The sequence below is a fragment of the Heterocephalus glaber genome, unplaced genomic scaffold (assembly GCF_053883595.1).
Source record: "Heterocephalus glaber isolate CG9 unplaced genomic scaffold, H.glaber_assembly_v1.0 deba00001442, whole genome shotgun sequence".
Classification (NCBI taxonomy): domain Eukaryota; kingdom Metazoa; phylum Chordata; class Mammalia; order Rodentia; family Bathyergidae; genus Heterocephalus; species Heterocephalus glaber.
The window spans coordinates 1,444,340-1,464,022 of record NW_028258296.1 but is presented as its reverse complement, the minus strand read 5'-3'; the positions used below and the strand labels follow the sequence as shown (position 1 = coordinate 1,464,022).

Below are 19,683 nucleotides of genomic sequence, written 5' to 3'. Positions count from 1 at the left end.
AGCAATATGTTCAACTCCACCAAATTCCAGGCCCGTGTGAGCGACACAGATTAGGTGTGGGCCTCTGCAAATGCCCCACACCAGCCTGGGGGAGACAAGCAAAGGCTCCACTTAACAAAATGATAAAAGGCGCCAAGGGGGTAATTTAACTTGTGTCCGCCTAGCAAGGGAGTGGCATCGAGCTCTGGTTCTCTTTATGGAAACTTTCGCTCACAGCAAATCGCTCTTTAGCTCACAGGGCAATAAATCCGGGAAATACCTTGGGCGCTTCGAGTATCAGAGGTGGCTCCGTATCTCGAACTGCTCCTGAAAGTTCAGCCTCCTCTTCACTGTTGCTTGATTGCAAATTGTAACAACTTTCTTCTTTCTCATCTTCCTGAAAGTATAAACCACTTTTATGATCAAGGGGATCCATTAGTTTCAAGCTCTTTGGATTAATACTCGTCTTGTGCAAGCACACAGCAAGATTTATGGAAACTGTCTTGCTAGAGCAGGCCTCTCACCACCGAAGGAAGGTTGCACCAGGTTGGAGCTCAGCGCTTGGAGCGCATCTCCCAGCCCAGGCCTCCGTTCCTCAGACACAGTCGGCACCCTACGTAGTGTGGCGACACACATTCTGAGAAGGAGGCGTTCCGAGTACACAACTTACTGATGAGTAGAGGGTGCGCAGCAATTTTTTGTTTTGTTTTCAGAAGTCAGGAGAGATTTTATTGGAAATAAGAAGAAAAAAAGGATTCTGGTTTCTGTTTTTTTGAGACAGGGTCTCACTATGTAGTGCAGCCGGGCCTTGAATTCACTATGTAGCTCTAGCTGGCCTAGACCTTGTGGTGATCCTCCTGCCTCAGCCTCCTGAGTGCTGGGATCACAGGTATGCACCACCACGCCTAGTTTAGGGCACAGTAATTTGCCCAGTGTCAGGTGACCAGCTGGTTCCGGGTCCAGAACCTGAGCACACTGTTTGCTCTGGGCCTGTGTCCTTATGACCAGATGCTGCGGCCCCATCCTGCAACGGGCAGGGTGGGTGCTGGGGACTCAGTACCCGCCCGAGAACATGGGGCCTTGTGAGCCACAGGACCAAGCCAAACCTCCACTGTCTGGCTGCAGTTCTGCCACCTGTTCTGCCCCTGGCCCTGAAGCCTTGATGACATTTTCAGTAGTTCCTTCATTCCTTCGACTCGGTATGTGTGAAACAGGTGCTATACAGGCGTGTGTGCCACGCCTTACTAGCGATAGCGCGTCCTGACGCTGCTGGACACTCACAGGCTTTCTGCCCCACCACCTGTGCGTCCACCCCTCGACCACCCGGGCTGGGACGGAGCCCAGGGCTGTGCACACGCGGCCTGTGATCCCCGCCCGCCCCCATGCCTCCCCCTCCCACCCGCAGCTCCACAGGGGCTCAGCGAGCGCTGGTTAGAGGTATGCGGCCACTAGCTGGGTCACCCAGAGGGACAGGGACCGACCTCAGAGAGGTCCTGTGCCTGCCTCCTTGAATCACTATGAAGGAAAGACAGAGGAAGAGAGGAGGGGAAGGTAGAAGGAAAGAAAGAAGGGGAGAAAGAAAGAGAGAGAAAAGAAAAAAAAGAAAAGAGGAAGAAAGAAGAAAGGAGAGAGAGAAAGAGAGGGAGAGAGAGGGAGTGCGCGTGCAATGGTGAGGGAGGGAGAGGAGGAAAAGGAAAGGAAGAGACCCTGACACGGCCCTGGGCCTCCAGAGCTGGAAGCTGAGTCCCGCAAGCCCCACCCACAGGCCCCGGCTGGCTTCCACAGGCCGAGCCATGCTCTGACACTCGGTCGGGTCGGAGGTCTCTGCAGAAATGGCTCGGGAACCCGGGCCTGCCCTGGAAGTCCCGTTCTGTTTTTGTGCCCAGCCTCTGACTGCCTGGAACTGCTGACAGGTGAGGGCCACAGCCTGCTGCTGAGGCCCTGGGCCATAATGAGGCTGAGGTTTTCCCACGCAGCCCAGTAACCTCACAGGCACCCAGCAGTGGAAGCCTAGACAGAACCACCTGGCATACCACGGAGGTGGGGTCCGCAGAGGCAGGAGGGTTCCCGTCCTGAATGTACCAGACCCGGACACCACAGGGCAGTACAGCTTCAGCATGGCAGGGTGTCTCTCTATGAGAAACCAACTTGCAAATAAAGAGCAGAATGAAAGGCAGCAAGGAAAGGGGAGCGGGACCAAGAGGTGGGGGGGGGGTTGGAAAGCAGGAGGAGCTGTGCCCTCACTGAGTCCCACGGGCAGGGTGATCACTGCAGTGCAAGCATGGACGCCTAGAACTAAAAGCTAAGAAGCGCCATGTGTGTCACGCATCGGTGTTGCATGGGAACAGGCCCGGCCAGCGGGCGGGCACAGGGCATGAGGCATCACTTGGCCCGTTACCACACCTCACAAGGATCTGGACGCTAAGAAAGACCTTGGCATCTTTGAGCCGTGTCCAGTCTTAGCAGAGAACGAAAGGAAAGCTCTGGGTCCTGTGGTTCACAGTGCGCCTCTCGGCGGACTCGCTCAAGCAGCGTTTCTCCAGCTGTGCCATTCTGCACGGAGATTGTGAAGGGACCGCGGAGGGCCACTCAGCAGCAGCCCGGGGCCACGCCACCGCCACGGCCACTGGTTGACTGTGGATCTTTAGGTCTGAAATCCCGGGCAAGCTCTGGGCACAGCGGAGACAGAGTCCGGGCCGCCCGAAACCCTGCCCAGCAATCCACCACCATGATCTGCTGTCCTCATGCTGGACAGGGCAGCACACGAAGGAGGAACTGCGGCCAAGGCCCAGGGCAGGAGGTGCCCGGCCGGGTTCCTGCCCAGCTCTGCCCCTCCGGCTACCCGGCCTCAGAGGAGCCTGTGGGCCCAGGGCCTGAGTATGTGACAAAAGCCACGGGAGGAAGCTGCTTACCACTGCCGGAGGGCAGCCTCAGGTAACACGCGCCCTGGCGGAGGTGCATATGAGCCGTCCCGAGGACTTTAAAAGCGGCAGCAAATTCCCATCCGGTGTCTGTTTACGGAGGACCCCAGCAGCACTGTAACTGTCCGTGACCCTCCAGCCATAAACGGTGACCTGAACCAGCATGTGAGGGCCAGACAACCCCAGGGTGGCCTGACGCCGGGGCTCCGGACTCTAGGGTGACCGGGTGCGGACGGGGTCAGCCAGTGGCTCTACAACACGCTGCGCACCTGCGCCGACTGCAACCTTAATCCCTGGGCCCCTCCGGGGCAGACATCATTCTTCTGATGCTGAAGGTCAAGGGCATTAAGAAACTTGCCCAAGGTCACACACATCTGTGACAAAGCCCGGCCCTTCGCCACCGCACGGTCATCACTGCCCGTGTTAACCGAACCCGACACTCACCACCAGTGGCGCACAGATGCCCAGCTGCACGGTGCCCGGGCGCACGGCCTTCAGCACCTCCACGGCGTCTGCGAGGGTGGCATTGTACAGGCTGTGCTCGTTCACGGAGACCAGGCGGTCCCCGGGTAACAGCGCTCCACTGCGCTCCGCGACGCCGTCCGAGACCAGGGAGCGGATCACGATCACAGACCGCGTGGGGTCTAGCGGGTCCTGTGAAGCAAGTGAGGGAGGCAGGTTGGTTCCCCAGAGCAGGTACACAGGGAGCCTGGCGTGGCCGTGCACCCACGCGTGCAGCATCCTGGTGACAGTCTTGGGAAGAGGCCAGAGCGAGTCAAGCTCAGTCCTTCACACAGCACCCGTGTGTGCTCAACGTGAACCAGCTCACCGCTTAAACGTTTGGTGCCTGACATTCTGTGGGGCCAGAAGAGCCCTGGGGACAGCAGGGAGGAGTCTGAGGTGCCCTGGCCCTGTCGCATGCAGGCTGGGACAAGGCCACCATGATTCCCCGGGCCGCAGTGGCCCTGAGCTAGTGGTGAACAAATGGCACGTATGTCACAGCGGGCACAGAGCCCAGCAGCCAGCAGGGGTATTCAGCCTGAACTGCAGTGCTGGCGTCCTTGGTACAGGAGTGGACTTTGGGTTGCAGTTTGGACACTCGACTCTAAAAGGCTCGCCATCGCTGCTCTAAGAGAAGCGGGCTAGGGAAACTACGGGCCCGGGTGCAGGACACCCCAAGGCAACAGCCTGACACTCAGCAGACATGGCAGCAAACCCGCCACAGCCTTGAAAAGGCACACTCAGGCCTGGAACGTAACTCAGGGGTAGAGAACTCCCCTGTGTGTGACCTGGTAACACACACACACACACGCACGCACGCACGCACGCACGCGCGGGCAGAGCATGTCCTAAAATGACATACCCGAAATGATGACTTGGTGTCTCCAGTGCAGAGCTATTCTAATAAACACGAATTTAGCAACAAAGCCAGAGTGCAAATCAATCTCTTTCATGTACTGGGAAGGCCTTACGCTTTTTCATTAAATAATAAAGATGACACTGACGTCTACATTGGTTAATGACACCCAGCAGGCAGCTGGGTGCCGCTCAGCGCTCGCCTGGTGTGCAGGAGGCCCTGGGTTCAACCCCTAGCTGCACCACCGCTAAAAACAAGTGACAATTCATGACCCCATCTCCTACGTTTCGCTCAGCCAGGCCTGACGACCATCTCTGACCTAAGCCTGGCAACGATTCCAAGACACAGACAGACCCGAGGTCTGAGTTCCACAGCTGGGGAAACCAAGTCTCAGGAAGCGAACTCAGGGGAGTGGCTGGGAGCAGGCAGCTCGCTGGCCCTGTGGTCCTCACTTCCACATCACGATGACAGTGCCACCAGGAAGAGGTGCAAGGGCCGCGGACAGAGCGTGCAAGGACCCCGTGACCGACCGGCTCTGCAAGAGACGACCCCCAGGGCCTAGAGCGCTCAGAGCTACGGTCTGCGGGGCTCAGGCTCTGGGGAAGCAGCCGGCGGCTCCCTGAAGTCCCCGTGCGCTTGCCAAACCTCTGTGTGCCGCACACCAGGGCTCACTCCGGAGCACCGCGGGATTGCGAGCCTTTGAGTCCACCGCGCCGTGCAGCTAGCTCCTTGAAAAGGCCTGCAGACAGGACTCCATTTCCGCCCTTGCTTCCCACTCCAGGTCAGGAGACCCTCGGGAGTTTGCACGAATGCGCTAACGTTTGTCGCTGCATGTTCACGAGGAGAGTTAGAAGTAGAAACAGCCCAGGGGACCCACTAAGGAACCTGGGCCTCCACTGCAGTCACGCCCAAGCTTCCACACAGAGGGAGCCTTGAGGACGACAGCAGAGGGGCCACGGAGGAGCTGTCTGCCCTGTCAGCGGCCACGCGAGTCAAACGCCCCTCCTGACAGGCGAGGCCGCTTCACCCTGAGTGCACACACTAATAATACACTACTGAGGATCAGGGCCTCACTCGGGACCTCGGGCCTCACAGAGGCTGCTTTATGGGGAAGGAAGTGGCGGACGAGCTCCTCCCCAGGGAGCAGGGAGGGAGGCAGGCGCACGTGGGTGACAGGGACTCTGAGAGCGGCTGCAGCAGACCCCAGAGAAAGTCGGTGATGGCGCCACGCTGGCTGCGAGCTTCGCACGGCTCTGGATGGGAAGCACCGCACAAGCCCACGCAGTGAATGTATACGTCCTCAGAACACAGCCCGCTGGACAGTAACCGGAAAGACAGTGACTCTGACTAGCAGGATGCTCGGGAAGCAATGGGAATAGAGCTCTACTCTAGGCAGAGAACAGCTCTGGGAGCCAAGTGTGGTGGTGCACACCTGTCATCCCAGCACTTGGGAGGCTGAGGCAGAAGGGCACCGTGAGTTTCAGACCAGCCTGAACTACATAGAGAGACCCTGTCTCAAAAAACAAATAAACAAACAAATAAATAAATACAATTTTTAAAATAAACTGTCTAATTTTTTCCTTTTGGTAAGGAACGTTGCAAGGAACACTGCTCAGAACCAAGATGCTGCTTTAGACTAAGCAGATGAAGCAGCCGACAGAGGGCACTAGAGACCAATAGCAGAACCTAGGCAGTCTGCAGGCAGTCTCTTCTGGGGCTGCTTCTCCTTGCAAAACCCAACTGCAGGTGCCTGGGCAGCTCCGAGAAAGTTTGCCAGGGGTGCCAGGAGAGACAACTCAGAGGGACGGCGAGGGAGGCAGTGCGCTCAACAGCTGGCACCGCATCGGGGGAGTTGTCACACACACTGTCACACACACACACACACACAGATGCACACATCTCTGGATGCAACAGGACCTGCAGAAGCAGGGAGCATGGCTCACATGAATCAGAACCTCCCTGTCGAGCAGTATCAGGAAGCAGGAGTTCAAAGATCAAAGGTAAACACGGGAGGGACAGAGAAGACGGACACCCCAGTTTGCAGGGATGGGTGTGGGCTGGAATTCAGGGGCTGAGTTCTGAGTCCCAACCTGGGCCCCACTGGGCTGCACACAGTTTCACCATTGTCTTCATTTCTCTGACTCAGTTTCCTCAAAAGTAAAATGAAAAAGGTAGATGCATGAGTCATGATTCCCTTCCCCAGCGGTAAAATCCTATTGCTGTATCTCCAGGTGTATTTGTCCTTAATTTCTACCAAACGATCACAAAACCACTATAAAAAGAAGTAGGGAGAAATGGAAGTTAATTCGAAACATGGCACTAACCATGAAAAAAATGTGTGTGATGCTCCCAAACACAGCGAGAGCTTAGCTGGCGATGTCTTCCAGGAACTCGGAGACCACTAACGTCAGGTGTGGCCCACCTCAAAACAAAAGAAAGCAGCAAAATATACACGAGACCACATACCCCCCTTTTAAGAAGATGAATCTCGAGACATCTTTCCTCCCCTTGCCATCTTAAGATACGAAAGTGATTCCAGAGGCCCACTGATTCAGCAGCAGTGGCCGGGATTGTCTGGTTTAGACTGAGAGGCGGGGCCTGCCTACCTGCTAAGGGCTCCTCGGCTCTGACCAACAATCAGAGCGCTCACTCTCAGGAAAGAGGGAACAGAATCCACAGCCAGGGCAAGGCGGGCACTAAGCGATGCCATGAACGGTGAGTGGGCGTAACTATCCCGTCACAGCCCAGCTTCACAGACGTCAGGCCCACGGCCCCATGGGCCCACGGCAGGCACTCAGCTCTCCACACCCATGAGCTGCCAATGCTGCCCCCATGCTGGGCCTTCCGGAGACGCTTTCCACACAGTGTGGGGAGCCCAGCAGCCGGAGCCACTCAGCAGGGACAGGAGACACAGTGGGGAGTGACCCCGGGGGGAGAACCAGCGGGTGGAGGTGGGCTGTGTTCAGAGGTCAGCCTGAAGCGGCACAACGACTGGAATGCTGAGCAGGGGCCTGGGGAATCGGCCTGGGGCCGCTGCCTCCGCTGCCCTCTCCTCCCGGCTGCAGCTGCCCCGGATGTTGCTTGCTCATCTCCTGACCGCTTGGTGGCTTGCTGTGGACCAGGACAAGGAGAATGGGACAAACCGAACCGGAGCACAGGCTTCCACGTGGAAGCCTCACTGTCCGGCTGAGATGCAGGTGGTGCCAGGCGGACAGTGAGAGCCTCAGGACCTGGGACGTGACCACAAACAACGTCCCGAACTATGCAGGCATTACGGTATGTGCAACCACAGCGTTTTTAAGTGTAGCCATTTGTGAATCTGTGAATAAGAAATTTCTCAACACATTTCGGGAGAAAACTTACATTACCTGAAGGTCATTATGCTGTAGTATAAGTACAGACATGCACAACTTTTTCTTTCTTGGTGGTGCTGGGCATGGAATACAGGGCCTTTGCACGGAGCGAGATCGCCAGACCTTTTTTGATTTTGAGACAGGGTCTTGCTAAGTTGCTGAATTGCCAAGGCTGGACTCAACTCACAATCCTCCTCTTTCAGCTTCTCAGACTGCTGAGATTACAGGTATGAAAAACCACATCTCGCTTCAAAGCTTTTCCAATATTAATTTTGAAGCTGGGCACGGGGGTGCACACCCACAGTCTCAGCACCTTGGGAGGCCGAGGCAGGAGAATCGTGAATTCAAAGCCATCCTGGGCTACAAAGTGAGTTCTGGGCCGGCTTGGGCGACCTAGTGAGACTCCGTCTCAGAACAGTAACAACAACCCAAATAATTTCGGGATGGGATTTTCCAAGCAAATCACTCTCAAATACCAACAGTGGCAGAGCGACACGGGTGACGTTGTTTAATCTGTCTCTTCCCGCGTGTGGCAGCAACAGTAAGCAGCGCGGTGCACAGAGCTGTCGCTCCCAGTCTGCTGCACCCTCAGCTCAGCAGAGCCCTGGGTCAGGTGGGCCAGCACCCTCCCTGCTGAGCCCCTGGGCACAGGATAGGGGCCCTGTGGTCCCGGCGGACGGAGCGGGGCCGCGCCAGGCAGGCTGGGCGGCTGTCTCAGACCAGTAGGGAGCCGCACCCCTGTCGCGCTTTAGACAGCCACGAGGGCTCAGGGGAGTCTGTGAAGATGGGACCTTCACCCTTCGGGCTTGGCCCTGGCCCAGCTCACCGTGCTGCTGGGGTCTCCAGCAGGACTCCGAGTTCACAGGGATGTCAGTTTCCTCACGGGCCAGGCCCCAGGTGGGGGAAAGATCAAGTCAGTCCATGTACAGTAAATACCAGCCAGGCCAGGCGTGGTGGCGCCGCCTGCCATCCCAGCACTCAGGAGGCTGAGGCAGGAGGATCACTGCAAGTTTAGGCCAGCCCGGGCTACACAGTGAGTTCAAGGCCAGCCTGAACTACAGAGCGAGACCTTGTCTCAAGAAAGGAACAACAACAACAAAGCAACCAGCCAGAGGAAGCCATGCATCACTGCTCCTTCTATTACCCTGTGCTACAACAGAAAACTTTTCAAAGGATTTTCATCAAAAGGAAGAAAACTTGAAGGTGTTTTGTTTGGTTTTTTTAGTTTTGACGATGTCGACACTTGCAAGCCTGCATCCTGGATTCTGCGCACTCCTCAGCTAAGGGGAACAGAAAGGCCTTGGGGCTCAGAGCTGGTGAGCTCTCCCAGCTGACGGCAGTCCGAACCTCAAGTCCCACACCTTCCGCCACTCCTGGTGCTGGAGCCTGAGCGGCACAGAAAGACCCTGTCTCAAATAACCAAAAAAGTCCTAAACACCCCTCCCCATTTTAAAGCTCAATTTTCTGATAAATAAGATTAAAACTGGTAGAAGAAATGTGAATATACTTTTGGGCAATAATATCACAATGTGAATATAAATACTCTATACCCTCTTGGTGACAAAGGCCCATAAATTAATTACCTCCATACATAAAGCTGAAACAAAATCTCAAGTTATAAATTACCCTCACTTAATCTGTCCACATCACAGAAAACTATCAGCAAAGTCATGCATTACGCACCTGTTTACATTGTTTTCCACGAATTTCCTGAATAAAGAATTCTGTATCCAAGAATGCACCAATTTTAAATGATCCAAATGTATGTGTGTTACAGTTATTTTCATGCAATTTGGTAAAAATGTACCAAAGTTTAAAAATACACACTCTTTGGGTGAACAATTCTACTTCTGAAATTTATTGTCACTTTTTACAAAATAGGATGACAAAGATATCTACTACAGTCTCATTCAAACTACAACCACGCCAACTGGATACAGGAGGCAGATTAAATAAATTACTACATAGCAACAACAAAATACTGTGTAGTCATGAAAAATATTAGGTAGCTCTATAAATATGAGAATGAAAGAAAAATAATAATTAAGTGGGATGAAAAGTAAAGTGCTTACAATGTATTTGATATTTCCTGTTTATGTGTGAAAATGTTTAAAACATTGTGCAACATAGCAACAATAGCAAGAAGACTCTTACTTATATAACCATGTAAGCAAGACATATTTCTGGGAGAATACACCAGAAAAACAGTGGTTTTCACCTAAAGGATGAATGAGGGATTGTGGCCAAAGGTAAATATATTGGTCACAAGGTGCTTGTATGTGCCTTTTGAATTTTCATGCCATATCCAAGTATCACTTCTGTTAAAAACATTTATAAACCATGCCTGTGATCCAAGCACTAGGGAGGCTAAGGCAAGATCGCCATGAGTTCAAGGCCAGCCTGGGCTATACAGAGAGTTCAAGGCCAACTACACAGTGAGACTCTGTCTCAAAATAAAAAACAAAACCAGAAACTTTGGGGGGAGTGTTCAGAAAGCCATTCTGTTGCAATATAAGAAAAAGGCCAATTTTAAGATACATGAGATTTGCACAATCCCCTCCTACAAGTTAAAATACCTATAATAATAATTTGTGCCTGACTGTCAAACTTGAGGCCCTGGGTTTGTTTTCCAGCATCAAAGAAAAAAAATCCCAAATGGCACACTAAGTTTTTCTGACTAATTCTAGGGCAAACAGTGCTGTGCCCCAGAACTCAGCAACACTACAAGAGTTGACATGCATGCTGTTTTGGTTTTTAACCTGTTTGTTCTGTTAAAAAAAATTAAGAACTTCATTCTTATAAAGAGAAATATTTCTGCTATTCTTTTTATGTGTCATTCTTTGCCTTTCGACTTGGAATCCTGAAGGCTTACCTAGCAGTATTTACATACATGTCCCTTCTCGGTAACTGTGCCGTGTGCTTTCTAATTTATCTTTTTCCATGTCAGGGAGGAGGGGGCACACTGAAGTCCTTAAAAAATATCTGCTTTGGCAAACAATGAGTCAGTCAGGAGGGGAGAGAAATGAGGAACAGGAGGTGGGAAGGAGGAGAATTATTGTGTAATAAATTTTACCTTCTAAATCACTGAAATTCCAAAGTACCAAGGGTGGTAATATCATGGCTAATGTTCAAAAATTGGCTAATGTCAAACATTTCTCGTGAATTATAATCACGAGGGGTTATTCAAAGTTCAGCATAAATATCTACTTGCCATGTTTAATTTATAAGGTCAACTGAAGGTAAAATCCATACAATTTAAACTTTTTTAAGATTTTGGTGGAAATTTAAATTCACAGACTCAGATTACCTCATAATTGCTTCATTATTGAACATTAGCCCACAACAAACTACTTGCACTAATTTTGGATTCTTAAATTTGTAATTATGTTCTTCTAAAGCAATAAACACCAGCTCTTATACAATGCATATGCACACACTATATTAATTGTTTAATACTTACTAAACTTTTATCTAAGCACTAAAATGAGAATACTGTCAAGCAGCTTAGTCTTTAAGATATGAAATTTTTTTGAAGCTGGAAAATCAGGAAGATGTGCTGTAATAAATTCACCTTAGGGATGCCTAAGTAAATAAAATGCACATGGAAATACCACTCACCAAGAAACAGTACAGTATTGCGGCTAAAGCTTTAAGCCCCGGGGCCCAACTGCTGGAGTTCAAATTCTAATTCTAGTTGTGCCAATTTGGACTTCTGACCTAACTTCACCGTGTCTCAGTTTCTTCACTCCTAAAATGAAGATAACTAAAGTGCAATACAGAAACCCGCACCTAAAACCTGGTAAGAAAGTATGCTACAAAAACTGACAATGGAATTTATGGAATTTATTCTATTGCTCAGAAGCAGAGTTGGAGTCAAGCTGTAATAGTTACACTTTTACATGCATTTCTTTTTTTGAGACAGGGTCTCACTATGTAGTTCAGCCTGGCCTCAAACTCATGGTGATCCTCCTGGGACTACAGGCGTGCGCCGCCACCCCTGGCCAATAGTTATGCTCTTCATCAGTTATATCCATCACTGTTCTCCGAGACACACAGACCAGCAAAAGCAAAATCAGTGAATTTCCCAATACAGCATACACCCAGGGCAGGATTTTAACAAGTCACTACCTGGGCAATATAGGGCCATGATGATGCACATTTGAGAATAATTGGTTCTCCTCCTACCTCTACTCAAATCAGAGCCAACAAAAGCTATTATCACTTGACCCCACAGCCTAAGGAAAAACTTACAACCTGAATATATATTTACTCTCCTCCCTACTGATCTGTCTTCTTCCTTTGCCCCAATCTAATTTAAAATGCCTTTTGAATTTCCCAAGCCACGGCCTCATTCTCAGGTTGGTTCAAGAGCCTTTATCTGCTCACTCACATTTTCCTAAAGTTCTGCTCAATTTATATAAAAAGCAAACTTCTGGCCAATAATCCACAATTGAGTAATTCACATGTGGCTCATCAAGAGTTGGCTTGGGCCGGGGATTTAGCTCGATGGTTCTGCCGCCTGCCTCGCAAGCACAAGGTCCTGAGTGTGATCCCTGGTACCAAAACAAAACAAAACAAAAAAAGAGTTGGCTGCTTTGTAGAATGTGATTTTACAGTTAGACTTCACTACACAAAGGCATTTCCTGATTAATTCTGCTGATCTAACCGGGCTGTTAAAAATGGAGGCCATTCAGACATGTCGTGGCAGGGCCTCATCCCTGGGGACAGCATCAGAAACTTTTGCGTGTATTTTCTAAATGGGCTGATGGTTAACAATATGTGCATTTCCTACTTCCTGACACATGGGTCCACTTACCCCACACAACCCTCCACACTACTCTGCCCGTTTACAGCACCCGCCAGGTGGGCTGCAGAGCTGCCAGCTCCTCGGGAAGCTCCTGTCATCCCGAGAAGCAACTTCGGGGAGAGGTGCGGATAACCAACATTAACCCTGCTAACTGACACTAACCCTGCGGGCCAGGGCCCGTCTCCTCGGGGCCCCGGTCACCACCCCCCCCAGTAACATTTCCTCCCTGTGGCCAAGAGGTCTGCACAGTGGTTGCCACTCCACATCCGCTAAGCTGGCAGGGCAGGGACTTGCACCCCAATAAATTATTCCAGGGAGCGTGGAAAACTAACAGCCAGGAACGCGGCCTCTAGCAGCTTCTGCCGAACCTCTGTCTGGCCTTGCAAAAAATATTCTTGAACTTTGGGATTTATTACCTAATTACGACAAGGAATGGCACAGCCATTTAATTAACTTGCCCTACACCAAATTTGAAGCTGTGTTTACCTGTCACCTATATGTCACAGCGGAGAACAGTCTCACATGTCACCGACAAACAACTCGAGGTGTGTCTACCCGTCCACCCCGACAGGGAGACAGCGTGGAGACCTGACAAGCAAACGTACAGCTCTGGGCGGCTGTTGTTCCCGTGTTTAGCTCCAGAGGCAGATGAGCTGAGCCATGTGTTCGAATCAAAGTAACACTCAGGGAATGACTTTCATCAGTTCTCCAAGAAACACAAATGGGAAAACAATCGAACATTTTTTGCAGCAAAATTATTTTATATAATTTATGCAGAAATCAAAGTGTGCTGTCGATTGTAAGGAAGATGAGGAGAAAAAGAACACCCTAGATTTCAAAAAGTAAAAATTAAATTCCACACTTACAGGAATGCAGTAAAGAAAAGACACCCCCACTGTTAGAATTAACAATGCATATATACGCAAAGTGCAAAGTATAGTAAGATGGAGAGATTTTCCTGTTAAGGAAGGATTAGGCTGTTAAGGAATATCACATTCTTCTTTCCAACCTTTATTGAGTTTTCAAATTCTGAAGTACTCTCTGCTATAACATGCACAATATTCAACATATAAAACTTGCAGATAATGTCACTTAAGAGAGTGAGAACAAAAAAATCAATCGCTTTCCTGTATATGAACAACAGACTCACTGAAAGAGGAACTAGGGAAACAACTCCCTTCACAATAGCACCCCAAAACTGAAATACCTAGGAATCAACCTGACAAACGAAATCAAAGAGCTCTACTCTGAAAACTACAGCACTCTGAAAAGAGAGATCGAAGAGGATATCAGAAAATGGAAAGACATCCCTTGCTCCTGGGTGGGAAGAACCAACATAGTGAAAATGGCTGTACTTCCAAAACTGCTATATAGATTCAGTGCAATCCCAATTGAAATCCCAGCAGCATATTTCACGGACCTTGAGAAAACAATCCAAAAATTCGTTTGGAACAAGAAGAGACCCAGAATAGCAAAAGCAATTCTAGGCAACAGAGACATGGCAGGGGGTATCACAACCCCCAAATTGAAACTATACTACATAGCTACTGTGATAAAAACAGCATGGTACTGGCAAAGAAACAGACCTGAGGACCACTGGAACAGATTAGAAGATGCAGAAACTACTCCAGACATACTCAGCCACCTCATCTTTGACAAAGGAACCAACCACCCTCATTGGAGGAAAGATAAATTTAATAAATGGTGTTGGAAAAACTGGATTTCAACCTGCCATAGATGAAAACTAGACCTGTATCTCTCACCATGCACTAAACTAAAATCTTAATGGATTAAAGATCTAAATATTAAAACAGAAACGCTAAACCTGCTGGAAGAGAGCGGTTAGGTAGAACTCTTGAAGACATTGGTGTAGGAAAAGGTTTCATGAACAAAACCTCAGTTGCACATGAACTAGCACAATCAATGAACAAGTGGGATCTCTTATTTAAAAGCTTCTGCACAGCAAGAGAAACCACCAACAGCGTGAAGAGACAACCCATGTGGGAAAAAATTTTTACCAGCTGTTCCTCAAAGGACTACTACCTAGAATATATAAAGAACTTAAAAAAAATCAGACCTTCCAAATTTAAAGATCCAATCCAAAAATGGGCATCTGAAATGAACAGACATTTCTCAGACCAAGAAGTAGAAACAGCAAATAAACATATTAAAAAATGTTCAACGTCACTGGTCATTTGAGAGATGCAGATGAAAACAATGCTGAGATTCCACCTCACCCCAGAAAGAATGGCTGCTATCAAGAAATCAACCAATAGGGCCGGGGATTTAGCTCAGTGGTTTTGCTGCCTGCTGCGCAAGCGCAAGGACCCGAGTTCGATCCCCAGTACCAAAAAAAAACCCAAAAAACAAAAACCAAAACAAAACACAAGAAATCAACCAATAACAAATGCTGGTGGGGCTGTGGGGAGAGAGGAACCCTTCCCCACTGCTGGTGGGAGCGTAGACTGGTGCAACCACTGTGGAAATCAGTATGGAGATACCTCAAAGAACTAGGACTGGAGGTCCCATTTGACCCCGCTATTCCCCTGCTGGGTATCTTCCCCAAAGAATTAAAAGAATCATACCACAGCGATATATGCACACCGATGTTCATAGCAGCAGAGTTTGTAATAGCTCAAGCCTGGAAACAGCCCAATTGCCCATCAACTGGAGACTGGATAAAGAAGATGAGTGTGTGTTTTTTAATAAAATGGAGTACTACTCAGCCATAAAAATGAGAAATTAGAGACATGTATAGCTAAATGGATGCACATTGAGGCGATACTCTTAAGTGAAATAAATAGGACAGAAGTGTAAATACCAAATAGTTTCTCTAGTGTAAGAAACTGAAGGTGTAAATAAGGACTAAAAGGTATAATAGATAATGAGAAATAGGAAGAAAAGGGGCAAAGGGGAAGGGGAAGTGGGAGGGGAGGGGGAAAGGAAAGAAAGGAATGGAATTAATATGAGAAAATGGAAAAATCAAACAAAGTCTATGTAAATAGGGAGGGGTGAAGGGGTTGAAGGGAGGGCAGGGGAAGGGTGAAAAACAAGAACCAAGAGAGACTATGTAAAGGTGCAAATTTCCAACGATGAATGTCATTATATTGTATACCTAAAATGTACCAATAAAATTAATTTTTAAAGAAAGTTTAAAAAAAGAGAGTAAGAGCAAACACTAGATTATAAATACATACTATATAAGAATGCAATTATAGAGCCCAGCATGTGGCACATGGCTATAATCCTAGTGCTTAAGAGGCTGAGGCAGAAGGACTTCAAGTTCAAGTTCAGCTGAAACTACGTAGAGAATTCAAGGCCAAGGCCAGCTTGGATGACATAGCATTAGTGTATCTCAAAAAGCTTAAAATACACACACACACATACACACACACACACACACATTCCAATGGTAATGGAAAAGTAGCCAGGTATCTGAGACCACATCTGAAAGGTGTTTTTAAATTAACTCTCAGTATTAAAAAGGCTAACAAACTCCCATTGAATGTGTTCATTTAATTCCAGCTAATTTTGATTTTCAGTAGCTAAACTTCATACCATCATTCAGCACATACTTATTGGTTAAACTATGCCAGGTGGTCAGGTTAAAATAAGGGAAGAAAAAAGAAATATCTCTGTCATTTCCTTACGCGCCTGCATATTTACCGCTACACAAACTGCCGGAGCCCTACAGTACTGATATTTCTTGACAAAATTTTTCCCCAAAATCCTTGTTTGGAATCAACAACTCGTAATTCAGTAATATTCCAAAGAGAAGTTACGATAAAAGACAGGGTTACTTGGCCCAAAAATATGCCAGCAAAAATGAAATAGATACCATTTATTTTAGTAATTTCAAGTCATGCTGTCAAAATATAAAATTCAATGTTCTTACATAATGCTCAGTGTTTTTCTTTTACTCTGTTCCTGATTGCCTTGTTATATTTTTAAAAATTGGTGTTTATGTCGCTTGGCATTTTATGTGCTTTGATAAAGTACATATTGCTTTATTAAACCATGGTGTGTTTAGGCAGCACTAAAGTATTAAAATATGCATCTTAAAAAGGAAAGGATTTCTTGCCAACAGTTTTATTATCCCAAATAATCAGAGGCCCAAAAAGCCGACAGTGACTGGTAAACTGAGGCAGCGTGCGCCAGAGGCTCCGCCTGGCTACGAGCGCGGTAACTATGAGCACAGGTGCCTCTGGACCCATGCAAACACCACTTCACCAGGAACCTGTCTGCTTATTTAAATCCACTGAAGTCACCGGGTGAGCAAAAGCACAAAGCCCTTGAACAAAGGGGAGGGCGGGAAACGTGGACAGTGGAACGGGCTGCCAGTGTGCAGCTCGGGCACACTAGACCAGCGGAACTGCTCCGTGTGGGGTGCCGGGTCTACGGGATGTGAGATGGATCTCCGCAAAGCCCTTTTAAAAGGCTCATCAAGCTCTCTTCTCTGAAACTCACAGGTCGCCTCCCGTATTGTCCAGTTCTTACATCCCCAACACTGTGGTCACTAAGGGCTACTAATTTTAAAGGTAACAACTGAAGAAATACAACATCCCTTCTTTGGGTTCAGTTTTGCTCAAGTCAATGGGTGCCTTAATTACTTCTTCATATAACTTTAATATAAACCAATTGCTACGGACCAGACTAAAGCAAACAAACAGAAAACCCTTTTTATACCTGGTAATCCAGAATGCTGAATCCTAACCCTTTATGATCTTTCACCAGCTCAACAATCTTGACTTCCGGGGACCACAGGGCGAGCTCTCCGTCCTCCTCTTCAGCACTGGCTGCGATGCTCTGGTCTGCCTGAAACACCAACGGTAAATGCTTCAAAACCATCTCTCTGCTCTAAAAAGAGCGAGCACATGAGGAGCCTCACAGTGTCTTCTCAAACTGGGGAGTTCTCTCCACCGTACAGTTTCTTTGTGGTAGTGTTAAAAGCACCATGCACTGGGCATAAACAGTCAGGACAAGATCTTTGTAAAACTCCAAGCATTTAAAAATGCTAATTGTTCACACAGGCTTTTTAAAAATGCAAAGTACACACTTCATTGAAAGTATTAACACTGACCTCTTATACTTCAATGAGTTCTCTCGTCCCATTAGAAGCATAAAAGGAAAAATATGCAATTTAAGTAAAAATAAAAACATCATACAAAGTAGAAGTGTGTAAGATATTTCAAAAGCAATACCCGGACTCATAACTGCAATGACAGAAAGGTGACTACACACAGACAGGTAGAACAGGACACAGAAAAACCACTTCTTTAGGCTCCAAGGAGTTTCCAAAAAGTTTTACTGGAAAAACAAGGTGAAAAAAATCCCAATTCCTCAGCATTGTGCAATTCCAAAAATGGGTAAATATCACTGAGTTGCACTAACAAAGATCGGGCTCGGAGGAAATAGGGCTGCACAAGCTGCCCAGCCCGCAAGCCCTGGGTCTCTCTCCTGACTTCCAGCCCCGCGGCCCCTCAGTCCCAGCATCCTGCCCCTCGGTCAGGCTCCACGGATGTCCAGGGCTCGGGCAGACAGCCACAGAGCCACGGCCACGGGACAATGGCCACGGGACAACGGCCGTCCCCACCCTCCTGCGTTCACACTGTTCGAAGCATGGCATTTCATCTCACGTGTCTTCCCCAGATGCCCCGACCCACACAAAACTCACAAACATCTTTTTCTCCTCTATCCCTCAGCACTAATCAATGCTGGCCCCGACCTGCAGTCCACCGCAGAGCTGGGCTCCCTGCCTCCGCTGCCTCCTGGTTGCTCCCAAATCATCTGTTTAGGACGTTAATGAATCATCGACTTGTCAGTGTATTTCTCTTAAAATGACAACTTTTAAAAGCAGACTTCTTAAAACTGTGATCTCAGTAGATGAAATGGAACGCATCTCTCCTGTAATCACAGTCCTGGGTGACCTCGTGAGAAAAGTTCTGGATGATCTGGGAGGGGACCCCTGTAATCTGGGAGCCAGGGCAGCAGAGGCAGTGCAGAAGCGTTTTCAAAGAGGCCCGGCCCAGATCTCGGGCTGGTGTGGTCGGACACGGTAGGTCAGTACCCAGCCCGCCACGCACTGAATCTAAACACGGGAGGGGTTCTTGGTCCTTCGCTTATGAGCAGGAATGTTCTAGATCAATAACCTCTGGGTATTTTGGCCACATGTGAGCAAGAGACATACTGAAAATGAAAACACTTAATCTTCCAGTGAAGAGATAGTTCCGAAGGCTGATACCAGAAGACTGGTGCTCTCCTGGGCGGTACTTAACACCCTGGCTGATCAATGAGGATTAGGACTCGGCTGAGCCGCCTGGCCTGACAGAGCTGGAGAACATAAGACTCCATCGGGATAAGTAATAAGAGAGACCAAGGGAAAAGAGAGCTGGGATTTTAAGAAACCACATATAATTACAAAACAATAAGTTTATAGAAATGTCAAGGCCTTCCCCAGGTGTATAAGACAGCACACTCCAAACTAAAAGGCACCACTCTGATGCAATCAGCTCTGCACAACTCTCGCCTCCACAGCACAGAAAGCAATCAGCTAGTGGACAACAGGCTGATGCCCGGCATCGTTCACACAGCGTCTGCCCACTGTGGGAGAGCGTGACCGGAGCCAGCACCTGCAGGCCCACGTGGAAGGCGTTTCTCAGCTGTCAGGGGAAATCTCCACATTTCATTTTAGTGAGGGCAGCAGAAGTCATGAAAGCTTAGCACGTGGGAGCCCTCCTTGAAATTTTTTTTTAATAAAAGATAAAGTTAAGAGAAATTGTAGATCAATAATAAAAAATGTACTAAGTTCCTCTTACACGCCAGTGCAGAGTAGAACAGTCTGAGTCACAAACTAATTTTAGGAGATGGCCTCTGCCCCCGAGGAGCTGCCAGTTTTCTTGGAAAAACAAGACTGCTGCACATTAGCAGATCTGGGAATTGGCCCCGCTGCACCTTAGGAGTCAGAACTACAGCAGGCATGGGAGTGGGACAGATGCCGAGCCTCACGTGCGGCCCACGACCTCCGTGTACCCTTCTCACACAACCCCACAGCAGGGTCTCTAAGCGGCACCGCGCTTCAGAAGAGCATGAACAGCAAGCACGGTCACTGCCCGAGGACGCACAACTGTGGGTGGCAGAGGCGGGGTGAGGGTCCACAGACGCCGAAACCCAACCCGGCATCCTGGGTGGGCAAGCTTGGCAGCAAAGGGTACGGGTTGGGAAGAGTGGCTCAAAGAGGGTCTCAGAGGGCAGGAGAGGGCAGAGTGA

At 48.9% G+C, this 19,683-nt stretch overlaps 1 protein-coding gene across 5 annotated transcripts in view; it reads right to left on the bottom strand.

The window, feature by feature from the left end:
* Nucleotides 1–19,683, bottom strand: part of LOC101719449 (PATJ crumbs cell polarity complex component) — a 174,415-nt gene that overhangs the window by 116,606 nt on the left and 38,126 nt on the right. For all 5 annotated transcript variants that reach the window (XM_087212785.1, XM_021255649.2, XM_087212786.1 and 2 more), the window contains exons 17-19: nt 17,104–17,232; nt 3,345–3,554; nt 260–376 (exon numbers count right to left, since the gene is read on the bottom strand). In XM_087212785.1, coding sequence (XP_087068911.1) covers nt 260–376; nt 3,345–3,554; nt 17,104–17,232 — 456 coding nt within the window. The remainder of the gene's footprint in view (nt 1–259; nt 377–3,344; nt 3,555–17,103; nt 17,233–19,683) is intronic.